This window comes from Elephantulus edwardii, unplaced genomic scaffold (genome assembly GCF_000299155.1).
Source record: "Elephantulus edwardii isolate Elephantulus edwardi_28Jun2011 unplaced genomic scaffold, EleEdw1.0 scaffold00055, whole genome shotgun sequence".
In the NCBI taxonomy this organism is placed as follows: Eukaryota; Metazoa; Chordata; class Mammalia; order Macroscelidea; family Macroscelididae; genus Elephantulus; species Elephantulus edwardii.
In genome coordinates, this window is record NW_006399805.1 from 9,552,132 (window position 1) to 9,576,698 (window position 24,567).

Sequence of the window (24,567 nt, forward strand, 5' to 3'; positions counted from 1 at the left end):
CTGATACAGGCCATAGTTTTTGCAATCACTTGTTATGCATCAGAGAGTTGGACAATGACTAGGGAGGATAGAAGGAGAATTGACGCCTTTGAGCTGTGGTGCTGGAAAAGAGTACTGAATGTACCATGGACTGCCAAGAAAACAAATAGATTCATCCTAGAGCAGGTTAAACCAGGCTGCTCCTTGGAGGCAAGGATTCTGGGGCTTCGCCTGACATGCTTTGGACATGTTGCAAGGAAAGACAGGTCTTTGGAGAGGGACATCATGCTGGGCAGAGTGGAGGGACAGCACAGGAGGGGAAGATCCTCTATGAGGTGGATTGATTCAGTGACTGGGGTAATCGGGATGGGTGTGTCAGAGGCAATGAGATTGGCACAGGATAGAGCAGGGTTTAGGACTGTTGTACATAGGGCTGCTATGAGTTGCAAACGACTTGACGGCACATAACAACAACAAACAAATGTACATTCTAGCTGCAACTGCACCATTATCCCTACCTAGTCTTCTATTCTTCACTGCCTTTCTACGCTCTTTAATTTACTACATTTTGGTGGGTTTGTTTGGTTGTTTGTTTTTTTGCTCTATCTTTGAGATATTTGAAGATAGTGTTAGGATAAGACGATAAAAAGATAAATAGTGTGCTCGCTTCAGCAACACATATACTAAAATTGGAACGATACAGAGATTAGCATGGCCCCTGCGTAAGGATGGCACGCAAATTCGTGAAGCGTTCCGTTTTTTTGTTTTGTTTTGTTTTGTTTTTTTAAAGGCAAATAGTAAGAATTATTTTATGCTAACTCATCTCCCCTCCCTGGTAGACTAGCATTTTTCTATAGAATCTTTGATCAACATGTTTGATCATGGTAGCCGGGCACCATCCAGCTCCTCCTGACTCATTTCCTGCCTCTGATGCTCTGGGGAACTAGATACCAGCTGTTGTTGTTCCACCACCTATAGCTGTTGTTATTAGTTGCTATGGAGTTGCCTGCGACTCATAGCAACCATATGGCACATAACACCTGTAGATGGTGGAACAAGTTTCCTGGAACATCAGAGGAAGGAAGGGAGTCAGGAGGAGCTGGATGGTGCCTGGTTACTATGATCAAAGATTCTATAGAAGAATGCTAGCCTACCAGGGAGGGGAGATGTAGAATAGCATTAGAAAGTCTTGTAATAACCAGACTATTTGGACCCATTGAGGCTTCATTATAGATAGCCTGTGGATTGAGAAACTGTTGTGATAATTAAATAATGAGCTGCATTAAAGGTTTCAAAGCAGTGCTCTGCCACCATGAGCTTATGAGCTAGGCAGACTGCGTGATCTCTGAGCTTTGGTTTTTGTGTTGGGTGAAGGTGGCCCTGGAGTTCTATCTAGCAGTACTACCCCACTTTGAGGATTTTCCATCTCTGCAGTCAGTTTTGCCTCCATCACTTTTCCTTTTCTCATTTGATACGGCCTTATTTCTGGGTTGTACTAGCTTTACCTGCTTTTAGCTTCTATGTCTGTCTTTTTGTCCATCCAGGAGTGCGAATTTGCTTTTAAAACATAGATTTTACCATATTCTTTCTATCTCCAAGCAGTACAGCATACTTCATACTTCTTTGCCTGCAAAGTGAATTCTGTAATTGTTGAAGTGTATTTAGAATCTTCTAAAACTTAGAGATTGCAAACTGGTAGCCTGTGGGCTAGAGTTGAGCCATCTCCTGCTTTTTTGAATCTTCATTCTCTCTTCTTAGTGGAGATGGTCTCTTTGCTTCTAAGTAACTTGCTTAGCATCCTTCAGGTAAAAGAGATAACTGTTCTCCTTCTGGAGCCTTAACTCCCTGATGTCTCCTTTACTGCGTTTCCTGTGCATCTTTATTTGAAGATTTTACCATACCTGCAAACCTCCCCCTAGAGTGATGCTTAATGGAGCGTCTTTTCTTTAGTTCTTGGAAGATGAAAGGATTAGAAATAAGTAAAGTAATGGTATAAGCTAATAAGTATTGTCTTCTGTTCATCAACATGTTACATACTAATGTTATTCGATGATAGTGAGTTGATTCCAACTCCTGGTAACCCGGTATACAGTAGAACAAAACACCACCTGGCAGTTGTTTCCCCCTGTATAAGTCCATCTCATTGACGGTCTTCTTACTTGCTGGTCCTCTACTACCAAGCAAAATGTCCTCCAGGAATTGGTCCTTCCTAATAGCTCCAAAGTTGGCGTGAGGCAACATTTCACCATCCCTTGCTTTTGAGGAGCTTTTTGGCTCTACTTTTTCCAAGATATTTGCTCATTCTTCTTGCAGTCCATGCGGTATTCTTCAACCAACCCTATAATTCAAAGGTATCAACTCTTTGGCTTTCTTAAACATTGTCCAGTTTTTCCATGCATATGAAGCAGGAAGCTCTGGTGGGTGACCTAGGGGCAAGAAGCTGCGCTGCAATTGGAGGCCACCAGCCTCTCCACGGGAGAAGGATGGGCAGTCTCTTGTCATGCAATGAACAGCCTCTGAAAACCCTCTGGAGGGTCAGCTATGGGTCGGTTCCGACTCTGCGGTACACAACAGCAGCAGCATGAAGCAGTTGTAAATACCGCAGCTTAGATTAGGTACCCTTAGTCCTCAGAGTGCCGCCTTTGCTCTTGAATGTTTTGAGGAAATCTTCGGCAGCACGTTTGCCGGTTGTATGGCCTTGTTTGGTTTTGTAACTATTGCTTCCATCAGTGTTGATTGTGAGTGTAAGGAAAATGAAATCCTTGCAAACTATTTCTCCGTTAATGATGATCTTGATAAACACAATTATGAGCACTTATTAAATAGACAAGATTTCTGGTGGTTAGTCTACAAGGAGATTCACAGCTAATGCAAAGTCCTCTATGGTAGTTTGAATCCATCAGCATGATAGGAGAAAGATGGGCAATTTCCTCTCATAGTAGTTACAGCATTGGAAAACTGATGGAATTGATTTGATAACAAGGACAATGAGAATTCTTTGTGGGAATCACTGTTCCCAGTATTGGAGATATAACAGAAGACTAAGAAAGGGCCTGTCTTTCCCTCATTGAGCTTTATACAGTGTAGCTAATATGAAAAATAAGTGATTTGACTGCTGCTTATCCTAAATTAGATTGTAGATGGAAAACGTGAACCAGAGCTCACCTTTGTGGCTCATCCACCACAGGAACATAGACAAGCTATGATGGTATTTTAAATTGCATTCTGTATATCTGAATGTTGGACACTGAAAAAATGCCCAAAGTAGAATTGATGCCTTTGAATTATGGTATTGGAGAAGAGCATTGAATATGCCGTGGATTGTCAAAAGAACAAACAAGACTGTCTTGGCGGAAGTGTAGCCAGAGGTGCTCTGTACAAGCACAAGGAATGATGAGACTGCCCCACATATTTTGGGCATGTTGTCAGGGGGGAGCAGTCATTGGAAAAAAGCATTGTGCTGGCAAAGGTGAGGGCACAGAGAAAGAGAGGAAGACCTTCAACTCAGTGGATTGACAAAGTGACTGCAACAGTTGGCTTGTGTAGAAGGAGAATTATGAGAATGGGAGAGGATAGTTGTATTGTTCAGAGCTGCTATGAGTCCTCAACTGGAAGGCACCTAATAACTATATAAGGTGAATAGTAACAGTAAGGAGGTACTCCTCAAAAAACAAATCATACCCATCAAAAGGGCAGCATTTACCCTTCATCTGCTCAACAACTCCATGTAGCTTTCACTCCCTGCTTTATAAGTTTTTTTAAAAAATCTTGAAAACTTTAAGCTGGTGGTTTTGTTCTTTGTCCTTCTCTCCAGCACACAGACATCTTGGAGAAGTTTTCGTTATCATTGGTCTGCTTATTTTTTTTTTTAAGACACCTGCATGATATTTCTCGTATCTGTTCCTGATTTATCCAGCCTCCTACTTACTAGTTTTGAGTTCTGTATGCAGTGTGGCAGTGAAATCCTTACCTGAAGTTTGTAAATCAACGTTTTTCCTGGAGAAAAATAATACTTGATCATCACTTGTTAGCTCCTGGTCCTGTGTGCCAAACTTTTCTTTTGAGGTGTATTTTCTTCAGTGTCTTGCACACAGAATCAAACGTAAATAAAATGAAGAAAGTGTTTTTTTGCCATTAGCTTGTAATTGAAGATGACCCTGTGTCTGATATATTTTACTACTGACTTATATTGTCATTTATGACAGTTGCCAATGCACTCACGTGTGTACTTCAACCCTTTGCTATAGTGTGTGTGTGGGGGTTATTATTTAATGGTACTGATTACAGTCCAATTTGATTTTTGTTTATTGATTTTAAGGTATAGTTTCTATATGCTTTAATATTTTCCCCTTAAAGTAGATTACCTGATTTAAAAGTATGTGTTGTGCCATTGAGGCAATTTATAATAAGAGGTTTATAAGAGATAAGAAGAATAAGAGATGTTAAAGGAATCTGAGTAGTGTGGTTAACCCATTTCATCAGCAGTTTAAAGCCACCAACGCTTAGAAGATGTGCTGCAGTGAAGATTGCTGCTTTGGCATCCTATGGGATTGTCCTGCTCTGTCCTGGAGGCTTAGATAGAGCTCAGTCAGTACTAGAAAGTTCAGACCCCTTGTAATTTGTTTACCTAATTTTGCAGAAATGGCATTTTATTATGTCTTTTGTTATAACTTTCCATTTACTATATCAAAAGATACTTTTTAGTGGAGAATGTTACATTATATGACTTTTCTAATTAGTCAAAACATTGATAGAGCCTTTATTTCTAATTCTTTATAGTACTTCTAAACTTGTCTTCCATTATTGAACATTGTGATTAAAGATTTAATACAAGAATCCAGGTTAAAAGACATAAAAATGACAATACAATTTTGCATTCTTATGAAATCCAGGCTTTCTGGTGCCACGCAGGCTAAATGAACCCCTGATGCTATTGTTCTTTAAACTTTAAACAAAAAAAAATCCTTATACTTTCTTTTCACAATGTCTGCTTTGAACATTATTTTTTTTAAAAAAAAAAGGATCTGCCTGTATGGGACCAGAGTTACACAGCAGCAGCTTAAAGGATTAGCTAGTATCCTAATCCAGATACTAGATACATCATTTTTCAGAGATTAGATAAGTAATTACCAGGTTTATATGAAAAGGAAAGAGACCCTCAGTAATGAGAGCACTTTAGAAGAAAACAGACCTTCTACATCTGACCTCAGAGACTGTTCCACAGCTGTAGTAATCCAGAGAAAGTGGTAGAGCAGCAGCATAGATACCCAGACCAGTGGAATAAAACTGAGAGCCCAGAAATCAGTCCATTCAACTGTGCACAGCTGATTTTTGACAGAAAGAAATCTAGTAAGTGGAAAGAAAGTAAGACAATGGATAAATAAATCTTTAACAAGTGTTGCTGACTAAATTGGGTATATATTTATAGAAAATTGATGCAAGATCCGTATCTCACACCATATACATGAACTAAGAATGGATCAAAGACTTGGGCAGAAAATCTAAAACTATAAAGATCATTGAAATAAACATGGGGGCAAATGTGAGAGCTCCGATCTTTAGGTTATCAAGTGTAGTTTTAAAAATTCATAATTAAAAAAGAAAAATAATATACATGAAAATGCACTGATGGCAGAGGATAAACTATATAGTGGAGACCTGAAAATTAAGTCCTTATATGCATAAAAAGACTCTTTAAGTGAAAAGAGAAATTATAAACTCAGAAAGCTACTCAAGTCATGACATCTCTGACAAAAGAATCACCTCTGAAATTTGTGGAAATCTCTACAAAGCAGCAGAAGAAAAGCACTATTACAGAATAGGCAGAGAACATGCAAAGAGACTTTACCAGAGACCACATTGAGATGACTGACAGACACATGAAGAAAAGTTCAAGATAATGAATTATTAGAGAGATGCTCTTTGAAACAACAGTGAGCTACTACATCACCCCGGCAACAATAGCGGATTTCAGGAGCACTATAAACAACACATGCTGTGCTGTCCAAGGTATGAGAAGTTGGAGTTCTCGTACACTGCTGGTAGGAACATAATATGGTGCAATCTATAGAAAGCAATTTGGGACCTGTATATTTTACTGTGTATATTTTCAGCCAACGAAGTTTTATGTATTTCTTCCATTGTTCCTTAAGATTCTTAGGGAGCTCTGGTGGCCTAGAGGCAAGAAGCTGCACTGCAATCCCAGAGGTACATGGTTCAAATCCACCAGATGCTCTGCTGGAGGAGGGGCGATCTCCTCCTGTACCAGTCAGATCTGATTTGATGGTACATACACACACAAAATAATAACAAAAAAAACCCCAACCTTAAAGATATTTTATTATTGTTATGTGCAGTCGAGTTGCTTGCAACTCATAACAACCCTATGTACAACAGCCCTAAACTCTGTGCTGTCCTGTGCCAAACTCACCGTCTCCCACACACCCATCCCGATTACCCCAGTCACTGAATCAGTCCACCTCATAGAGGGCCTTCCCCTCCTGTGCCTGCCCTTATTAATTTTAGTGAAAGTTTACAGAGACTTTGGATTTCCATTCATTCATTGTTGCACTTTTCTCCCTGCCCACCCCTCCCCCCAAAACACTCTTCTCTTTGAAAAGGAAAAGAAAAATTACTTCACTGTTAAAACAGTCCCTCCCCCCAAGTCCAATCCACTATGCAGCTTTCGTTCTGGACTCCTGTCGTGAAAATAATACTTAATCATGTATTCCTTTTAAACAGTTCTCTCCCTCATCAATGCAGTATACATAATTTATCCCATCTTTCTCGGTCTCCTCCCAATCCCGATGTCAGTCCTGTTTTACAGTACTGGCACTATGCAGTAATTGTCCTTTTGTGACTGAGATATTTCACTCTGTGTAATGTCTTCGGGGTCACCCATTTTGTATAATATTTCATGAGTTCTTTGTTTTTCAAAGCAGCATAGTATTCCATCGTGTGAATATACCACAGCTCCTCTATCCATTTGTTTGTTGATGGGCACTTGGGTTGTTTCCAACTCCTTGCTCTTGTGAACAAAGCCACAGTAAACATGAGTGAGCATATATCTGCTTGGGTGGCAGTTATGGTTTCTTTAGGGTAAATTCCCAGTAGTGGAATTGCTGTATGAAATGGTATTTCTATTTGCAACTTTTTGAGCAAGTGCCATACAGCCTTCATACTGGCAGTACCATTTTACACTCCCACCAACAGTGAATAAGGGTTCCAGTCTTTCCACAACCTTGTCAGCATTTTGTTGTTTGCTGTTCTGTTTAATATGATATCTCATCGTTGTTTTGATTTGCATCTCTCTTAGAGGTAGGGATTTTGAACATTTCATGTGTGTGTTCACCATCTGAATGTCTTTTTTGATGACATGTCTGTTCATATCCTGTGCCCATTTTTCATTTGGGCTATTTACCTTTATCTTGTGGTGATCAATTGTTTTATAAATTCTAGATAAAAGTCTGACATGCCATTACCAAATATTTTTTCCTGGTCTGTGGCTTCCTTTTTTACCCTGTTGGAGAAGTTTTGGATGTGCATAGGGATTTTATTCTTAGGAGGTCCCATTCATCTATTTTATTCTCTCCTGGTTGTAGATAAAATTCTTAGAGATTTTTGAGGACTTGTTTCAGAAGTAGATAGCCCGTCCTGCATCTTAATCTGTTTTAATCTGGACGTTCCGCTGAATCCTGTGCACTGTGAATGAGCCTGCTAGTATTTCAAATACTGCGCAAAACTGACAGAGAAACGGTGTTAAGGAAGATCAAGGAAGTGATGCTTGGATTAGGAAAATAGTGCATGATAAATGTTTTGGTCTGTTGTTCACAGCATTGCTGGGAGTTGTAGTCAGATTGATACCCAAAAGTAACAACCTTTTAATAGTCACAGGTGTCATTGAGGGAGAAGGAGAAGTATATTTTCTTCCTCATGAAATTAAAAGGAAATAACATTTGCTTTTTGATTTATTTTTTTTTTAGTTTGCATGTAATCATTTATATACATTGTATTTTGCTCATGTACCTTGTATTTTAAACAGTTTTTAGAGAAAGCACTAAACAGATTTGACTTAAAAAGTAAAACCATGTAAAATGAAGAGATCAAAGAAGTTGGTCAAGAGTTCACTGAAGAAATGGATTTATGGTGGAGAAGAGAAAATGCAGACCTGAATTTATGAAATTGAAGCTTCTTTATTGTTTTTACATTTTTTAATCTGTTACAAATTGAATTGTGTGTCTCTCCCAAAAAAGGAGATGTATAATAAAGTCCTGTTCCTATGGTTATAATCCCATTTGGTAATGAGTTATTATTACTGTTTTAATGAGACATGATTAGTACAGCGTATGTCTTAATCTTTTGAGAATATTAAAGATTAGAGAGCAAATAAAGGAGATAGATGTGGTAAAATAGATAGCAAGACTCTTTGAGATCACCCAAGTTCAGTAGCTTTAAAGAAATAAGGACCTTACTCAGAGATAGCAGGGAGGGACCATTCCCCTAGAACTCTGAATTTGGTCTTCCGTCTTATCTTCCTAATCTTGGGGGGAAAACTTTGTTTATTCAAGTTATCTTTGTGGTATTTCTGTTATGGCAGTATTAGATCACTTAGATACAACTTTAATTTAGGTATCTATTAATTAAAAAGCTTTGGTGGCCATAGTCCATTAGAGAATTGCACTGCTAACCCAAAGGCCATTCCCTCCAGGAGAGCAAGACGGGCATTCTAAAACACTTCTTCAAACATTTTCCATCATATTTTACATTAAACTATAGCCACGAATTTTGTTTCTTTTGAATATCCTTTATTTAAAAGAAAACAGAAGCAAGTATCTAAGCACTTATGATTTGGAATAATAGTCATGAATTTATGGTCACCGGGCCCTTGAGCAGCTCGGTATCCTAAGGCCTCGTTCGTGGTGTTTGCTGCCAGTGTGCTTCTGGGGCTGTACAAGTCTTCCTTGGGTTCTTGTGTTGATCGTTTTACATGTGTATGACACAGAGCTGGGGTAGTGTTCAGGTATGATGCCATTGACAAGGTCATACAGGTGACTGTAATCTGTGCAGTGTCACTCTTCTCACAGGTTCTTTATGAAGGACCATGCACAGCAGAGCACAGACCAGACTCTTGTGATGGTGTTTATTACTTAGAAGGAAGCAGGATGAGGATGAGTAGCACAGTCGCCATTGTCACCAGCCTTGGTCCTCCCAAGTCAGGCTCCTGTCCTTGTGGCTGGGTCCCATCTAAGTTTGCATCTAGTTTCTTCCAAGATTATACTAAGTGGACAGCTGTGCATATACTGAGAATAAATACGTAGAAGAGAGAAGTTAATGCAAGGTGAAAGGCAGGAACCAAATGCCTGCAGGCTGTGGGCATCATGCATTGCCTCTGTTGAGAGAGGAGTTACTGGGCCTCACCCCACAGAGCTCTGCGTTTCTGTGGAGGGAGTCATTTCCATATGGACCCTTGGGTTAAAATTTTACCATTAAGCCAGAACCAACTCATAGCTGACCTCCAGCAGGTTTTCAGAGGCAGTAAATCACATAGGAGGAGATTGCCCAACTTCCACAGAACACCTGGGGGAATAGAACCACATGCCTCGGGGTTGGCCGTGCAGCTCTTTACCACGAAGCCACCAGAGCTTTTGGAGTTTCTTCATCTTGCCCGGGATGAGTAAAAGACGAATAATTAATGCCTCCTATGGCTGCTTGCAAGCTTTTGAGATTGTCTGCTATTCACCTAAATGGTGTGCTTAGTTTTCTGTCTTGCTAAGGATCAGCTCCATGAGGTTAGAGATGGGCCCTAGCACCCTGCATCAAGCTCAGCACAAGGCAGGGGGTCGTCCTCAGTCAGTGGAAGAAGTGACTATACTGTCTGTGAGTGGAGTTTTGGTGTGATTGCATTGTCATTTTTCTATCTAGCTTTCTATCCCTTCAGCTCTGTTCTTCCCTCCACCTACAAAGGAGTTCATAAACAATATTAACTGTTTTCATGATACATGTAAAATCATAAGGATTTTGTCTGAGATGTGAAAAACTCTGGTAAACAGTCTAATTGGACATTTCCTATAGAGAGGCACATATCAGAGAGAGAGCGAGTGAGTGTGTGTGAGAGAGAGAGAGATTTCCCTAATGTTTTCTCTGGGACAGTGCTTAGATCTAAGTTCTCTGTGATCAAGCACAGGTTTCTGTACTAAATCTCTGTGGAATTGACCTCGTGCCGGTGTTCACTCAGTATCTGAATATCAAATACATCTGCATTTGAATATCATCAGGGAATGTTGACCATAATTCAGTAATTCCATTTAGACAGTCTTGATTTTAAAATGTAAAGTATCCTCTTTGATCTCTTGAGTTATAGGACCAAGTGAGATAAGTTATGATAAAGAAGTGTGCAGAGTTCTCTGCTTAAAATTTTTTTTTCCCTTTTGTTCTCAACTACAAAATGGTTGCTATTTCTCATTTGTTGGTAGACAGAATTGACTCCGCTTTTCTCTGGCACCAAGTGTTACTTATACTTGCCTGTGAGATTGTGTCATTTTAAAGAAGCATCTTTTATTACTCTATGTTTTCTGGAGAGAACTGTAATTATAAATATATTTTTTTGAAAGTATATTTTCTGTTCTAATATTTTTCCTTTTCTCCCTCAGAGAATGGATCTTGGAGAATGTCTGAAAGTTCATGACCTGGCTTTAAGAGCTGATTATGAAATTGCATCCAAAGAACAAGACTTTTTCTTTGAACTTGATGTATGTAAATTTTCTTTACTGTATTAGATTTTTCTCTTTTGTACAAACGTCATAATAATGAATTGTTAAGAATTTTCTACTAGTTGTTTCTTCTAGTATATTTTATACATTTGATCCACTTTTAATTTATTCTGGTCCAGGGAATTGAGACAGGGACCTAGTTTATTTAATTTAATTTATTTATTTTTCCCAAAAGCTCCCTTTTTTGATGACTTGACATAAAATAGGTCAAGTTAGCATAGACAAATGTTAATAGATATTCAAATAATTAAAATATTATAAATTTCAAATTGTTACTATGTACGACTGTTGAGTCCGTATTGGTTCCTGATAATACTATAGGATAGGATAGATTAGAACTGCCCCATCAGATTTCCTAGGTTGTCATATTTATGAGAGTGGTTCGTCAGCTCTGTCCTGGTGGAGTCACAGGGTGGGTTTGAACAAGCAACCTTTGGTTAGCAGACAAATATTTAACCACTGGGCGATCAGCTAAAGGAATTCAGTGTGTCCCATCCCTCCCCCCCATTATTATAAAGGCTTTCAGATAGTCCTTATTTCCACTTTCAAGAAATTCTTTAACTCATTCAACCATTTTTAGACTCTGATGTGTGGAATAAATTTATATTTTTATTAAATATTTCTATTTTGGTTTAGCTGTGTTTCTTTACATTTAAGATGTGAGAGCCCATATTGCTTAACTTGAGAAAATTTTTAAATGTACTTTTTAATGAATTATTATTTAATTACAGATGTATTAACATGGCTGGTTTATTCTTTGAAAAGTAATGTAAGTTTTCCTGATTGTAACATTTAATTTGAAAATTTGAAAAAAGTACTTGTTTAAAGATGATGCAAATATAATTATTATTAGTATTTTGTATTATTCAATTTCTTTCTGTACTGCTTTAGTTTACAAAATTGAAATCTTATTGCATGCACTATTTTACAAGTTGATTTTTATATACACGAGAACTAAGAACATTTTCTTATGTTATTAAGAATTCTACTAAAGTTTTTCAGTGATTATGCATCAACATGTTGGAAAGACATTTAGAGTACCTACAACTCCTCTCTGTGAGAATAGTAACACCGGGAGCATCTTTAAATAGTAACTCCTCCATATAGCTATGATTACTTACTGAAGTTCAATGTCTAGAAGTAGAATTACTGGGCCAGGGGCTTTTAAAAGACTTTTGATGCTAGTTACTTCATTGCTTTTATTTCTCTTTATTGTTACTGAGAATGTATACAGTAAGACATACACTGTTTCAAGTTTGTTCAGTAGCATTCTGTCATATCCATGACATTGAAGACATCACTTTGTGCCTTCACACATTGAAAGGGCACAAAAGTGGCAGTTTCCTTAAAATCTTGACATTCATGGGGCATTTTTTGGCCAGTCTGCCAGGTGACAATAGTTTGGATTCATAATTGAACATCATCTGTTATTTCTTAACATGATAGCATTTTTTAAAAATAGAACTTTTGAATACAAAATACTTCTGAATAAGACAGTTCCTAATTGTCTTTCTTTGAATCTTTTTTAGGCCATGGACCATCTGCAGTCATTTATTGCAGATTGTGACAGAAGAACAGAAGTGGCAAAGAAAAGATTAGCAGAAACTCAAGAAGAGATTAGTGCTGAAGTAGCAGCAAAAGTAAGCCAGTCAATCATTTTATTGGAACAGAATGTCTTTTTGGCTCCCAGCTTTTTTTAATTCTGAGTTTTATTTTTAAATTTAGGTAAATCTATTTTTCTCATGAAATTGTGTTTGGTTGGGGTTGGGTTTTTGTTTGTATTTTACAGAACAAGTCGTATAATCTTATTAAAATTGTGCCATTTTTTATTTAACTTTCTGACTTTGTGCTTATGCCTTCAGTACTTCCACAACTTTTGCGGGGGGGAGGGCAGGAAAGACAGTTTATTGAAAAGAAACTGCCTGGCTGACTACAAAGTAGAGAGAAGCTTAAAGTTATATTGTCTTACAAGGAAATTGGGGAAAGGGATGTTCACAGTTGTTTTTTATAAGATAGAGAAGTAGGCTGAGGTATCATAACTATTCCAGGGAAATGGAGGTACAGCAGTTTCACATCCTTAACTGAGAGAAAAAGAGCCACACCTGTTGCTTCCTATGGTTGTATTATTTCAGTGGGTATTCTGGGAAAGGAATGGGGAGCAGCCCTGCAGCCCTAGCATTTCAGCCTTTTGTTACCTGCTTGGGGCTGGTGAGGTTCTCTTCTGTATCTCCTTCCTGCTAGATGGGGAAGATGATCTAAAGGAGGGGAAAGGCTTTTGGTTTTAGGTAGCAGAGTTGGCAGGTGTGAGAGTAGAGAGTAATGGTTGGTATTCAGTTGATAATATGAGTTGTTCATGGATTGTGTGGTTGGCAGAGACACGCATCTGCTCTTGTAGAAAACCTTAAAATTAAGAAAATTACTGGAAGAGAGCCAAGGAAGGCATGTATGTAGACTGCAGTCCAGTTGGTCTGCAAGCGGTGGTAAACTTAGTTGTTACATCGCAACAATTTTTAGCTCCTCAGTAAGGAAAGCACAGTTAATCCTGTCATGGACAGACACACTTAGCACATGTGGAACCACCATGAGCTCTGCTGACGTGGGTTGTGTTGTGGTTTTTGTTTTTAACATCCTCATGAGATCTTTAGGTCTTACAGAACGAACCCTTCTTAGTCGGCCTGGGCACACACCACATGTAGATTTTGGTGCTTTTCCAACCTTCCTGGAATAAAGGTAAACAATTCTGATACCAGGGGCTCAGGATAGCCTAGTTTTGTTAGAGGCTCTGTTGTAGGTCAGACACTGGACCATTTTGAATGCCTCTACACAGCGTCTCCAGAAGAGCTGAAAGTGTGTTTTGATGTGGAGCTTCAGGTGTCATTTATACTTTTAAAAAATATTATTAACTTAATCTCACACAAAAATTGAGTAAGATCCATCACAGAGCTTCAAAAGTTGTCAGTTTTTTATTTTAAAAGCAGAATCTAGGTTTCGTGTCTCCTCTGTAACAGCAGTACCATATCCATAAAGCCAACAGTAACTCCTCAGAATTATTTCATCTTCAGAAGCTGCTCGTTTTTTCCCCTTTGAGTTGATGTGATGTAATTAATAGCAAAACAAAATCTATAGATTACACTAGTTACTTTGCTGGTGATTTCTTCATAGCTGTATCTCATAAAAATCTCAATTTTGAGACAGAATTACTGAATCGTTTGATAGTAGCAGCATTCAGATAAGAGTGTTTAGATGGCAATGTACAGAGGGCCTCCATTATTTGGGAAAGGTGTTACTTTTTCAGCCAACCTCTGAAAGGGTCTCTGAAGATGAGAACCATAATATGGACATGTGGGTTAGAGTCAACACCTAGTGGGGAGAGATTTGTCAGCGTATCAATCCCTGCAGAAATATTGTGTAATGGGCTCTCTCCAAACTTAGTGGTTCAGAGCAGTAAATACTGATAGATCCCGTGGGTCTGCAGGTCAGTGATTGGAGGTGAATTTGATTAGACAGTTATTCCTGTCCCAGTTGGACTGACTCACTCATCTTGGAGTTAGCTGGAAGATATTGAGCCCTTCAGAAGGCTAGCGTGGTGGCATGGACTTGTGTCAGGTACAGAATCCTCCCACCCAGGCAGGGCAGTGCCTTTCAGGTTTTATCTTGTGTCCCGTTTAAGGTAGAGTTGTAATTATGGAGTTGAACATCTCTGAGGAAAGCTGTGTTTTCAGTGGTACGTGCTATCTTCGTTGAGATGGAAAGGAGCAATTCCTTGGGCTCTTGAGGGTCTGAACACCTGTTGGCTTTCTGTCTTTAGCATCTAAGAAACACTGCGCGCACACAGTTTAGAAAACTTGTCTGAACAGTTGTGCGTTATTTTCAACTGTGACATTCATTGTTTTTGTTCTTCCTTTGTGTTTTCTTCTAGGCTGAACGTGTTCATGAGTTAAATGAAGAAATCGGTAAATTGCTAGCAAAGGTGGAACAGCTGGGTGCTGAAGGGAATGTGGAAGAATCCCAGAAAGTGATGGACGAAGTCGAGAAAGCGAGGGCAAAGAAGAGGGAAGCTGAGGTGATTGTGCTCTCTGGTGGTAGATGCCACTCAGCCCTGCACTAGGAGAGTATAGGCATGAGCTACTTGAGAGGCCTCTGTCCCTGCACATGGGCTGTGTTCCAGATGTAGGAGTATTTGGGAGCTTTTCCTCAGGTGAAATTTGGGAAAAGAACTAAAATGAGCCATATGCACACACATAGTCACTGTGGTGTTCTCCCCTCGCTGGACTCTGTGTGACCCGATCATGTGACCCCTTTCATACTCAGTGCAGCCTCTTAGCACAACAGGAGAGAACCTTCACTCTCTTCCTCTGCAGCACAGATCAGAAATCGTGTCTCCTACAGGTGGCTTCCTGCTTTGCTTGGCCCATGTGATGTTCTTAACAAGGTGAACGCCTTTGGGTGGCAGTGCTCTGTGCCCTTTGCAGGAGTCCCCACTATTCTTCGCTGTCACTCTAGTCCTCTGGGTGAGACCCTGCATAGCCTTGCAGAGAGCTGAGCTTGTGCAGTGTCTCCTGCTTGGGACAGCCTCTTCCCTCATGGATGTGTTTTGGGTGAGGCAGGATCTGTGTGTACAGTCCAAGGAAAAGAGTGGAGGAAGCACTGGTCCTTTTACTCCTCTCATGTCCTTATCAGCTATTGCCACAGTTCAGCCCACGGAGGCCTGAGTAGAGGGAGCAGTCTTAGTACTTCTTCCATTTCCCCTCCTCTCTTATCTGCCTGTCTGACCATCAGTGCTGGTGTTTTGGAGAGGCAGAGTGGGAATAGACAACAGCTTCTCTCAGCTAATGTTCCTAAACAGTGTTCCCTGCTTGTGGAGGAAGAGAAAGGGCTTGTATGTGCTAATATTTTTCCTTTCACAGAAAGGAGCAGGTGGAGAGAATGAATATTCACAGTACTATATTTCCCACATATTCTCACTAACTTGTGTCTTTGGTTGGTTTTGATGTCAAAGTAATGATGGTTTCGAAAACAACTTGAGAAGTGTTCTGTTTTCTAAAGGAATGTGAGTATGCATGTTATGGTTATGATTGACTTTAATTTTTTATTTTTAATTTTTTTTAGAATACAACATTGAAACAATCTGTGATTGGACTTTTCTTTGTTTAAAGATTGATTGGTTGTGGTGGTTGGGTGCTGTCAAGTTGACCCTGACCCATAGAGACCCTGTCAAAAGCAGATTGTCACCTGCCCTGTCTTGTGCCATCCTCATCATCGATATACTTGAGTCCTTTCTTAGTGGCTGACTGTGTCACTTCATCCTTTTGACAGTAGTCTCTCTTCCCCCTCTCCTCGTCGTGTACCATAGAATCAGATCCAACTGGCACAGGAGGAGATTGCCCCTCCTTCTCCAATGGAGCATCTGGTGGATTCAAACCATGCGCCTTCAGGATTACAGTGTAGACTAGTGTCTCTCTTGATGACCGTCGCAACATGATGTCTTTTTTTTCCAAGAACTGTCCCTTCCAAAACACATGTGCTGAAGTTTCTCTAGTGCACCCTGGTTGGACTTTATCCAAGACCTATTTGTATTCAGAATTTTATTTTGAGTCAATTTTAGACATTGGCCTTTTCCCAAAAATTGTCTAATTTGGCATCAAGTTGTTCTGTGTTCCTTACTAGCATTTTAGTGACTGCAGAAGCCATGGTAATGATTTTATCTTCTCATTGTCTTGATAAAATGATTGACAGGTCATTGGTGATTTTAGGTTTTTCCTGAACCCTTTGGCTCACTTCTAAAAAAAAGGTCTTATAAATTCTATCAGCAATTTCTGCTTAAGAAACCTAAGCAAAAACTTGAAAAGGTGATATTTGTGGCTGGACATGTTGCTGCCTCAAAAATTTAAATTTTTTTTTTTAAATGACGGGGACAAAGGTGGGATGCCCACCAGTTTATTATCCGTGAGTGAGGTGATTAGGAATGGAACAGGGACATATGAGACGGCCTTTGTCCAGAGGAGTCTCACTGAAGAACACTGTTTTGCTTGGCACTTTTGCTCATCTTTAGAAAAGTCATAGAACGTAAAGCTCCCTTGAAGCCTGAGAAAGCATTTTCAGAAAGCTGTCTTTAACATCAGTATCCACAAACCCACTGCTTGAGGTGGTGCATTTTCCTCTTACTAAGGGGATAGGGTGATTGGATCAGCATGACCAGGTGACCAGTGCTTTTTATTTGTGACTGCTGGTGAAGTTTGTGTAGTCAGTGTTTTCTCCCTTTGTTCTTTGGTTTAGGAGGTCTATCGGAATTCTATGCCGGCATCCAGTTTCCAGCAGCAGAAGCTGCGCGTCTGTGAGGTCTGCTCTGCTTATCTAGGACTCCACGACAATGACAGAAGACTAGCTGATCACTTTGGAGGCAAACTGCACCTGGGATTTATTGAAATAAGAGAGAAGCTTGAAGAACTAAAGGTACGTTAGTAAATCTGTACTCCTTGCTTTGCCCAGTTTAGCTGCTCGTTGATTTGGTCTGTTGTAAATGTCTCTTTGGACTGTGTTTCTGCTTCTGATGCTATTATATTTGATTCCCTGTTAACAGTTCATGCTGATAACTGTACATACTAGCTCATTTAATGGATGGTGTCTAAGGACCACACTTCAGACACTAATCATTATTGTGGCTGTGACACTGGGTTAAAAGTCTTTCAAATTGAGATCTAAACTAATGCTGTCATACAAAACCCCATATAAGTCAAAGTATTGTCTTTCTTTTTAGTAATGTTAATATAATAATTTTGTTCCTATTTAACTTTATATGAAGATTGAGAAAATAATCAAAGATTTATTTGTGCTCTGTTGCATTTCCCCACTAAATAGAGAATGTCAAGAATTTGTAGCTTCTGCCTCTATTTCAAAAAGCATTTAGGATAAGCTCACAGAAATAAGAAACCCACTGCTACTTAGACCCTAACTTTGAGAATGGCAGCCTAGCCCTCCTCACTCTTCCACTTAGTGCATTGAGGGAACACTTAGCCAGGACAGGTGTGGCACGGCGGTTGGGTCTGAAGGCCTGGAACAAATAAGCACAAAGCAGTCTGGATAAACATATGTTTACCTTCTAACAGTATGGTGAGGCTGCTTGTTTCAAACAGTGGTGCTATGGAGTTGTGTTGTGAATGATTTCAGAGTTAGGGAACAGAGTGTCTTGCTGTTAGTGAAATTCCCCTGGAGCGGTCATCTGTCAGTTCAAAGAGTTTGGAATAGGAAAACCCCAGGAAGTCATCATGCTTCAAATGAACTTTGAGCTCTTAAGCGTCCCAGGCCCTTGGTACCCTGGTGATCTTAAGGAGGATTAATTGGGGGTGGAGGGGATTGTTTTGGGTTTAGGGGTTTTTCTTTCCCCCCTTTTTTTAATTCATTCATGTACATTGTGGGGTTTTTGTTTGGGTTAATTTTTTTTTTCTCCTCACTTGCTCCCTCTACCCACCAAACTCTTCACCCCGTATTTTCCACCACTCATAGCCACACACATGTAACTGCTTATCCTTTCAAGTAACTTTTAAAACTGCAACGTGCATTTCAATTTAGTAAATGGCTATTGGCTTCCAGGCTAAAATTCAGAAAAGGTCCCTGCTTGGGGGTGATTTCAGGCTAGCATTTGTGAAAGCCGCCAAGGTAGTAAATGGGGTGGGTGTGTGTGTGTCGGGGGTGCAGAGGCATTTCTGCCCCAAAAATCTAGGCATTCATTGTTCTTTTAAAAAGACAAAATAGTACTTGGAATTACTGAAGGAGAAACATTGGGTCAAGATGATTTCAAATGTCATTAAGAAGCCATAGAAAAAGTTGCATGTATTTCCTCCAAAAGGGGACAAATTTTGGAATCAGCAACATAAAATGATTATACTCAGAACAGTTTCACATTGACTTCTTCACTAAGCAGATCTTGATAATTGTGTGCAGTGTTGGAAAGCAGACATGGTGAGCTGTAGCACAGGGCTCATCAAGAATAGTGCCAGGTTTTTACACCAGTGTTCATAGCACCGTTAATCATCATTGCCAGAACAAGGAAACAGCTTGTATGTCCAACCAAAATGGAATGGATTGGGAAATTGTGGTATAGTCACACAGTGGAATACTAAGCACCAACTCAAGGAAAATACTACATAGCTTGGGAGAGACTAGAGAGCATGATGCTGAATGAACTCGGTCTCATAGTGACAAATACTGCATAGGACCATTATTGAAAAACTTAAAGGATAACTAGTAAAACATTTATGTGGACCCAATGCAGGAAAGGGTGGGAGCAGAGGGGTGAGAATGGGTAGGGGTAAAAGCCAAGGGGTTGCATGGTTTGGTGGGTGAAGGGAGGGGACGGTGAAGGAAATGGAAAGGATCTGAAAGGGACCTGAAAAGATTGGGTAATGATGGGCAAGGTCCACTGGTGATTGATTTTATAAAACATAATATATAGGAATGATTGTGTGAAACATTATGAAAGAAGGATAGTGTGAAACACAATGTGTACCAACTTTTGTGAGCAAACCAGTATAAAATTTAATAAAACAAACCAGTGCCAGGAAGCTTACCTTCTCCCTAATGGGAGAACAAATCACCTTTGTTTTTTCAGAGAGTTGTGGCTGAGAAGCAGGAGAAGAGAAATCAGGAACGTCTGAAACGCAGAGAAGAAAGAGAGAGAGAAGAACGAGAGAAACTGAGGAGGTAAGTATGGTGCGTGGAGGAACTCAGCCTTAGGTGTGCATTGTCTCAAGTCAAGAAAGAGTTTGGAGGTGATGGATAATAAATTTTAGACATTACCAAATCTTCTAGGGGTGGGCAGCCCTGCTGTTTCAAGCCCACCTACTGCTCCATGAAGAAAAGACCTGGCAGTCTGCTCCTGCACAGATGACAGCCTGGGAAGCCCTGGAGCGGCGTCCTCTTGTCTCCCAGACTATCTCAGTTAGGGTGGACTAATAACTTCACCTTCTCTCGCTTATAATGTGCACAGTAGCAGTAAGGAATCCAGGAGGTGTGACTTTTTCTGTTTAAAGTTTCCATGCATCTTTTTTAAAAAGTGTTGACTGGTGACCATTGAATTCTGCAGCTTCCTGCAGAATGTGAGAGTGACTTAAGTGCTTCCTATGAGGCTGGCAGCAAAGTTTGTCATCCAAGCCCCTCTTCACCATAACAACCTGGATTTACACCAGGCTGGAAAGCAACTGTTTTTACCTACTTTGTGCTGGTTAATAGGTCTCTGTCTGTCTGGCTGATTCTTTAATGCCTCAATTCAAGAAGTCATCACCATAAGAAATGTATTCATTAATTGGTAAAATCATGATTTTTAAAATGTCTGTAGGCTCTTCTGAGTCATATTTACTCTAATGACAACTAAAGTTAATAGCATTGTCGTGTCAGCTCTTTTCTTAACTCATACGTTAGGATAGATAGGGATGCCACACAGGTTTTACTTTTATTTCTTATTCATAGTGATCTCTTAATTGTATTACCCAGAAAAACTGGCTGTGTGCAGGGTTGGCCCCTCTGGCTTCCACTGACCAGGGGACTAGCTGTTATCATCAGTTGAGTGAGCTTTGGCAACCTGTGTATTGAAGAGCAGAATATGTTTGAATTAGCGTTCTAGGGCTTCTAGATGGAAGTTGTCATTGCAAAAGTATATGCAGTTATCTGAAAGGGGAAAAAAAACCACGAGGTTAGCACCCTTTGTGAGGGGCTGCACCCCAGGGAAGGGGCACTCTAAAAGGTGGAGCCTAAACAGCATATTCCTCTTGTTTGGCTCTCAAGAAAACCACGTTTCATTTGGGGGGAAATTGTTATTTTTATCTTTATTTCTTCTTTCTTTTCTGTGAAGGCTCTAAATTACTGTGGTAATAGCCTCAAAGTTGGCTTTTTTAAAAGCCATTTAGCCTTTGGTCTCCAGCTACCTTCACTGCAGATACATGTTCTTGCAAATCATCAACATGTGTGGGGCTAAGATAATAAGAGGGCTCCCCACACTGGCAATAAGGCTTGTGATTAGAGTGAGACGCTGGTGGTGGAGTGACTGGCATTGCTGCAGAGAAACAGTGTCAATAACCAGAGGCTTGTTTGTTGCATTTGTCTAAACAAAGGTAAAGGTTTGGCTGTTCTTGCCAGATTTTTAAAGAAGTTGACGTACAAGCGCTCTGAGGCAAACCTTGCTGCATTTGACTGCTGAACTGAAACCAGAACCTATACTTACAGAGGAATTGTGCTTTGGGACTGTTGGGCCAAAGCCTGGACTTGTTTTGGGGGATAGAACAGCCTGGGCTTCCCTGACTTTGAGAAAGCTGAGGTGCATGTGACCATCTCAGAGCTCTTCATGGTACTTGGCTGTCATCGGGAAGGAAAGGGCAGGAAGAGAGAATGGTATCAGAACAATAGGGCTTCAGGGTCTTAAAGCAACAAGAACATAAGGATCACCAGCTAATGCCCATATCTTCTGAAATAGGACTGCTGATAGATAATGTGTCTTTAAGAAGTTTGAAAACTGTATCCTTGTATTCATCTAGATCAAAACTTCTCTTTGTAGATCCCGGTCCAGAGAGCATCGCAGACATCGTTCTCGCTCCATGTCACGAGAACGGAAGAGAAGAACTCGGTCCAAATCTCGTGAGAAACGCCACCGCCACAGGTCTCGCTCCAGCAGCCGCAGTCGCAGCCGCAGCCACCAGAGGAGCCGGCATAGTTCTAGAGATAGGAGCAGAGAGCGCTCCAAGAGGAGGTATTGATGTATCACGGAGAGGATGGGGCACTACCTCTTTCCTTAGGGCAAGAGTAATAATGATTTAAAACTTGGATCTGGTAACATGTATACATTTGTGTGTGAATATGTAATGGTTTTCTTCCCGACTGCATAGTTGTTAACCAAAATAAGAAATTAGGATTACTATGTCCAGAGACTGTTGCTTTTTCCTGCTTCCGGGGGTTGGAGGGGGTGGGGAGAGTAAATACTAGATTCCATTACTCTTAGAGGATTTTTTTACAATATGCATTAGCAAAGTAAGGATTTTGAGAAGTCTTTGTTCAAAAAGTTGTCTCACTTTGTTTGATTTCTTTTTTCCAAACTCACTTGAGCTTGTGTACTTTTTCATAGTAGACACATCCCCATATATTCCTATTTAAATGCATTCTGGGTATGCATTGTTCTGTACCTTTAGCTTGGCAGAACAGAGTCCGAATCTTCAGGAGCCACAAGACCCCTTTAGCTTGAGGAGAAGCCAGGGAGTCCATGGCCACACCCCCAGGTGAAGTGTAAGGACTCAGGATGTAGAGGAGGTCCTTGGGACAGAGCCTGTATCTGTCACACAGATCTATCACATGGTAGCCCTCAAGCCAGGTAATTTCTGTGACCTGTACCAAAACTGAGCTTGAAGTATTCACCACTGATACACATGGTTATGAGAGACCATTTTTGAGTGCCTAATATCTTCTAGACTTAAATTTCTGTATGTTACCCACATAAAGCCCATGGTTGAATCCACAGAAAGCAGTTTGAAGTTCTGAGGTTGCTGGAGATTTTTGGTTTGGGTTGTTTCCTAACTCCCAGAAATCACTCATAAGCTGAATTTGTTACTATTTAGTCTATATCTTAAAGTCTTGTTCTAAATGGTCTGTGAGATGACTGATCGGGAAGAACTGTGTGCCTTCTACTGTACTAGACCAGGTGAGGCTGCTCTCGGCACTCCCCTTGGGAAGTAGAACAGACATGCGTCCCCACCAGGGGTAGGAGGTGCATGACCATGCTTACTGCAGAGTAAATCCCAAAAATGGCTTCAGGTAATAAGGAAACTGACTGAAATTCACTTGAGTTAAGTGGCAGTAAGAAGCAGACGGGCCATGACTAGCAGCAGGGCACTGATAGCCAGTCTGCGTGTGATTTCTACATCACTGTCTCAAGCTCCTAACATCTGCAGAGAAGGGGACAGCCCTTAATGCCTGAAAAACTCGTTTTCTGGAAATTCTGTCAGTATTGCGTGCACACTTTTATTGAGGAGGTGATGGGCATCTAGAGAGTTCTAAGAGCCTAGCTGTCGTCGTTCCTGATCTGAATTTTCAACTGTCTTCAGTGGGATGGGGATGAGAGGGTGGAGCTAATGCCCCCTCATCGTCTGTGATTGTATGGTTTTAAACCCGAATTAATGAAGTCTCACAGGAAATGCTTCACATTGGATGTTTCCGCGTGCTCATCAAAAGGATTATTTTTGTAAAACCATTAAAGTTGTGTTTTTCTCAAGAGCACTTCTGAGTTTTTATACTGAAAATACTCTTAAAGCATCATTGTTTGTTTTTATCAGAAATTAGACACTGCTATTTTAATCTGTATTTTAGTACACAGGCGATGAAACCACATTATTGCACCACTATTTGGGTTTAATTCTTTAAGAGAAAGTTCTAGTTAAGCTTTTCATGTTTTGTTGTTCTGCTCTGACCCCTCACCTATTGGCGTGAGGCCAGTGGACCCTCCTTGGAGCCGTTCCCAGCACTGAGGCGCACCTGGGCCTCCTGCTCTGTCCGCGTGGGAAGAGCAGGCTCCACGGCCGGACTCCTCGGGTTCAGTGGTCTCGGCCGTTTAATGATCGCCCCTCTCTTTCCCGTCTATTGAGTAGAGCTAGGAAGAGTCCTATCCCCCATTAGGATCGGGGAGTTGGTGTGAAGTAATGCCTGCAAACTGCCTGGCTGCCGTGCGGAACGTTTCATCTCAGAACGCTAGTTGATGCTCGTCTCGTGTTTTTCAGTTACTGTTACTGACCTTCCGGGACTCCCAGCAGCTAGTGTCTTCTTCTTAGGTACCATCTCTCTTGTTCTCTTCATGTTTTCCCTTGACACGAGTGCTCAGGACTAATGTGACATCTGCATCACTTGGTTTTCTTTTTAAACATTTTAAAATTAAGTATAATAAAACCTTATTTAAGAGAGGATGTGTAGTAGTATTTAAACTTTACATCTTCTGGATTTTAACTGTCCTTATGTTTTTAAAAGTAGGTATATGGTGTTATTTTTCAGTCTCAGAAATTGAAAAGGATTACTTGTTCTCTCACATTCTGGGCAGTGCCTCTGATCCCAAGTGGGAACCAGCCTTAAGGCCCTAATTACAAGAAAGTGCACTGTCACATGTAAAAGAGCCACACTGCTGATTGGATTGATGTTGAATGTATAAATTTCCTATTTATTCTGATCCCATTATGTGCAGGGTTTTTCCTGCAGACCAGCTAGAGAGTGGGTGCTGGGGTGCTGGGTGTTCCTATGGGAGCAGGCTGTCACTGCCGGCGATCAGCATTTATTACTATCTGATCACCTCTGGCTTTGTCAGCCGAGTAAACTCACTCAGGAGAACGAGTAAGTGGTATTGAAAGGCATATAAGGAAGAAAGCAGTTATCTTTTTAGAATATTGCTTTCAGGCCTTATATGGCCTATTTTTGTACAATTAGCCAACAGTTGATAATTTTGTATATTTTAAAGAGGTATCAAAAAGAAAACTCTGAAACTGAAATGTGACCAAATGCTGAAAAAAATTTCACTGTTTAGCTAGTTGAATCTGCATTCTAGTTACGTATTTGTTGTTATTACGTGCTGTCAGGTTGGAACTGACTCCTAACTGACCCTCCATCCGGTCTTTAGAGGCTATAAATTGCGCACGAGGAGATTGGCCATCTTAAGTTTTGATAAATAAATTGGAAGCATCTTTGGTGGCATTGCCTCGAGGTCATCAGAGAGTGCTCTGTAGCTAGATGGTTGGTTTAGCTTTTGCTTTGACCCTTGACCACATAAGATCGCCTTGTGTCCTTAGCAGATCAGGGGTGC

The 24,567-nt window shown here is 40.4% G+C and overlaps 1 protein-coding gene across 3 annotated transcripts in view; it reads left to right on the forward strand.

The window, feature by feature from the left end:
* Window positions 1-24,567, forward strand: part of LUC7L2 (LUC7-like 2 (S. cerevisiae)) — a 48,195-nt gene that overhangs the window by 23,313 nt on the left and 315 nt on the right. For 2 of the 3 annotated variants that reach the window (XM_006887157.1, XM_006887159.1), the window contains exons 3-9: window positions 10,629-10,727; window positions 12,278-12,388; window positions 14,668-14,811; window positions 17,025-17,201; window positions 19,357-19,448; window positions 19,735-19,755; window positions 21,295-21,486. In XM_006887157.1, the coding sequence (XP_006887219.1) occupies window positions 10,629-10,727; window positions 12,278-12,388; window positions 14,668-14,811; window positions 17,025-17,201; window positions 19,357-19,448; window positions 19,735-19,755; window positions 21,295-21,486 (836 nt within the window). The remainder of the gene's footprint in view (window positions 1-10,628; window positions 10,728-12,277; window positions 12,389-14,667; window positions 14,812-17,024; window positions 17,202-19,356; window positions 19,449-19,734; window positions 19,756-21,294; window positions 21,487-24,567) is intronic. The other variant, XM_006887158.1, reaches the window with a different exon arrangement.